A 2,537-nucleotide genomic window follows, 5' to 3' on the forward strand; every position below is an offset into this window, starting at 1 on the left:
AGATCGCAATCCACCATACCGTAGCCTGAGAGATTATGTGCTACAAAATATGACAGGGGCTAGATCCTATATAAGGCCACCTGCCATCGAAGCCAATAATTTTGAGACCAAGTTGGCCATACTGCAGATAGTTCAATCCACATTCCAATTTGGCGGACTTTTATCAAAAGATCCAAACATACATCTTATTAACTTTGAGATCATTTTTGCATTTGAAAGTTATATTTGTCTATGTGTTTGCAGATCAGCATGGATCTAGAACAAATATTATTGGAGTGTGAGTTGGATCTAATCTGATATCTGATAAGAGATTTGAACACTTTGAATAAGCCTTACGGCCCATCAAATTGGGGGTCTTACCCGCTCCAAATGATCAAATCTTTTTGCCAAGCCTACATGAGTTAAACAAAAGAGTACACTCATAAAAAATAAGTTCATGGAATATGAAGGTGGAATAGAATTAAATAGTCTAGAAAGTAAAAAAAATGGAAGGTTACATAATATCAAGAGGGGGTTCAAAAAGATATATAATTATATATATACATATAACAATCATCGACGTTTTTTATCCTTGGTGTAGTTTTCTATCTAACAAGTAACTAAAACGAGGCTTCATATGTGATCCTTTAAGGAACATATCAGAGACCACCTTATACATAGCTTCAGTGAGGTGAACTCCATCCCAATTAACATACTGAGATGGGTTTTGACAAGCTTTGGTAGAAGGCGTCCCACAGAAGGAAAATACATCAACGTTATATGGTTCATCACCCGCACCACAACAAGCTTTGAAAGACTCGTTAATGCCAAACTTGGCTGGACTTTGCATGACTGTTTGATAGGCAGTCCAATAATCGGCGTACGCTATGACAGCTTGGGGGAATTGTCTTCTCAAAGATGTCACCAAGTTTAAGATGGCTAAGTTGTGAGTATAACTTTGGTTGTTTTCACTCTTCACACAACCTATGTTGTCTCTGTCATTTTCGGCGGATAATGTCATAGCCAAAGATAAACAACCTGTCATTGGAAAGCCTTGAACCACAACATACTTTGCACCTTTCTTTAACAATGTCTGTAAAAACCAGTAAGTAATACATCAAATAAGAAGAGTGTTAAGATTTTGAAAATATAGATAGTATTAAATGGTCTAGAGTAAAGTCATTATTCAAGTAAATCTTACTGTTAAAAATTGAGTATAACTACTCATCGCCAACTTTCGAATAGTGTCACTAGATAAAGTAGATCCAAAAGTGTAAGCATAATCATTTGCACCAATCTCACCAACCCAAAACAATGAGTTTTCAATGTCAGCAACTCTACACTTTACATCTTGAGCTTTACACCCAACATTTGCTTCCAAGTACTTATTGAACCAAAGAAGCTGAGTCTGAATAGACTGAGGGGTGATATCAAGAGTAAGATTATTCTTAACAAAAAACTCATGGTCTATAGCAGTGGAACCAGCTACAGCAAAGTTGACTCCATTAGGTGAATTTCCCTTAACATATTTATAAGGTGGCAAGTAAGGCAATGATAGTGATTGTGCCACAAAGTCAATCACCAACCGTCCATCTGAGTATCGATTTGTTGGATGGTGAAAAAAGGTCATTCCGTACGGAGGGTTAGAGCCATGAAGAAAGCCACCTTGCCCACGAACTGACCTAGTGTTGCCCGTGTCTGTAAAAGAGTCGCCAAAGGCATAGATTTTCTTAAAGGGAAGTGGATTTGTTTTGGTTATTGCAATGGAAAATGGAAAAGAAAGGATCATGATAGTGATTATTATATTGATCATAGTCATGGATGAAAAGAGAAATTTAAAATCACAGTTGGGAACTTTAACGTATTATAAGTAGTGATTTAAAGAAATTTGTGCAACTATGTATAATTTTTTTTGTTTGAAGAGTTTTTTTTATTGAGAATAGTGTTAACTATGATCTTGATTAAATAGGTGAGGAAGTTTTACATAATCATATCTCAATGAATACAAATAGTAAGATCTAGATTTGCTTTGTACTGATTTTGTTATTAAATAAAAAACACACTCCCACAAATAGAAATTTTTCTCTTTTTTGTTAGATTTTGGTTTCATATTGTGGGTGTAACAAGGATAGCTCCCTCTCGTTTTTCTTATGTGAGAATTAAAAAAAAAAATGATTTCTTACATTTTAGTTTTTAAGTTTAGTAAAACAAAAAAAATATGTTTGGCATGGCAACCATTAGAAATGAATCAATTATGATCAAAGAAAATATAATTAAAATTTATTTCTATTTAAAATATCATTAATAAATGGATATATCAATGAAAATTAAGAATGCTTTCTGTAACTCTTTTCCAATTAATTTTTTATTTTTATTTATTACAAAAATAAAAATATTTTCAAAAAATATAGTCTATAAACTATTTTCACCTTTTAACTTTTAAAATGAAAATGAGATTACTTTTTTTTTTTTTAATAAATGTCATTTTAAAAATTTATTTAAACGATTCTTTTTTCTTAATTATAAATTTGTATTTTCTTTTATTAATATTTTGAATT

The 2,537-nt window shown here is 32.2% G+C and overlaps 1 protein-coding gene across 1 annotated transcript; it reads right to left on the reverse strand.

The window, feature by feature from the left end:
• Positions 1 to 246: 246 nt before the first annotated feature.
• On the reverse strand, positions 247 to 1,781 carry LOC115695142 (GDSL esterase/lipase At3g48460-like). The gene is made up of 2 exons (XM_030622232.2): positions 1,181 to 1,781; positions 247 to 1,072 (listed from the first exon to the last, which is right to left on the reverse strand). Exons 1-2 carry the CDS (start codon positions 1,766 to 1,768, stop codon positions 566 to 568), a joined length of 1,095 nt encoding a protein of 364 aa, XP_030478092.1. The 5' UTR covers positions 1,769 to 1,781; the 3' UTR covers positions 247 to 565.
• Between the last annotated feature and the right edge of the window lie 756 nt (positions 1,782 to 2,537).

The sequence above is a fragment of the Cannabis sativa genome, chromosome 6, assembly GCF_029168945.1.
Source record: "Cannabis sativa cultivar Pink pepper isolate KNU-18-1 chromosome 6, ASM2916894v1, whole genome shotgun sequence".
NCBI lineage: Eukaryota > Viridiplantae > Streptophyta > Magnoliopsida > Rosales > Cannabaceae > Cannabis > Cannabis sativa.

What these genes read in the sequence shown, in the direction of transcription:
- LOC115695142 (XM_030622232.2), bottom strand. Translation starts at nt 1,768, where the DNA reads ATGATCCTTTCTTTTCCATTTTCCATTGCAATAACCAAAACAAATCCA. An exon ending in GTTATACTCAATTTTTAACA is followed by an intron (nt 1,073 to 1,180) that starts GTAAGATTTACT and finishes TGGTTTTTACAG; the next exon opens with ACATTGTTAAAGAAAGGTGC.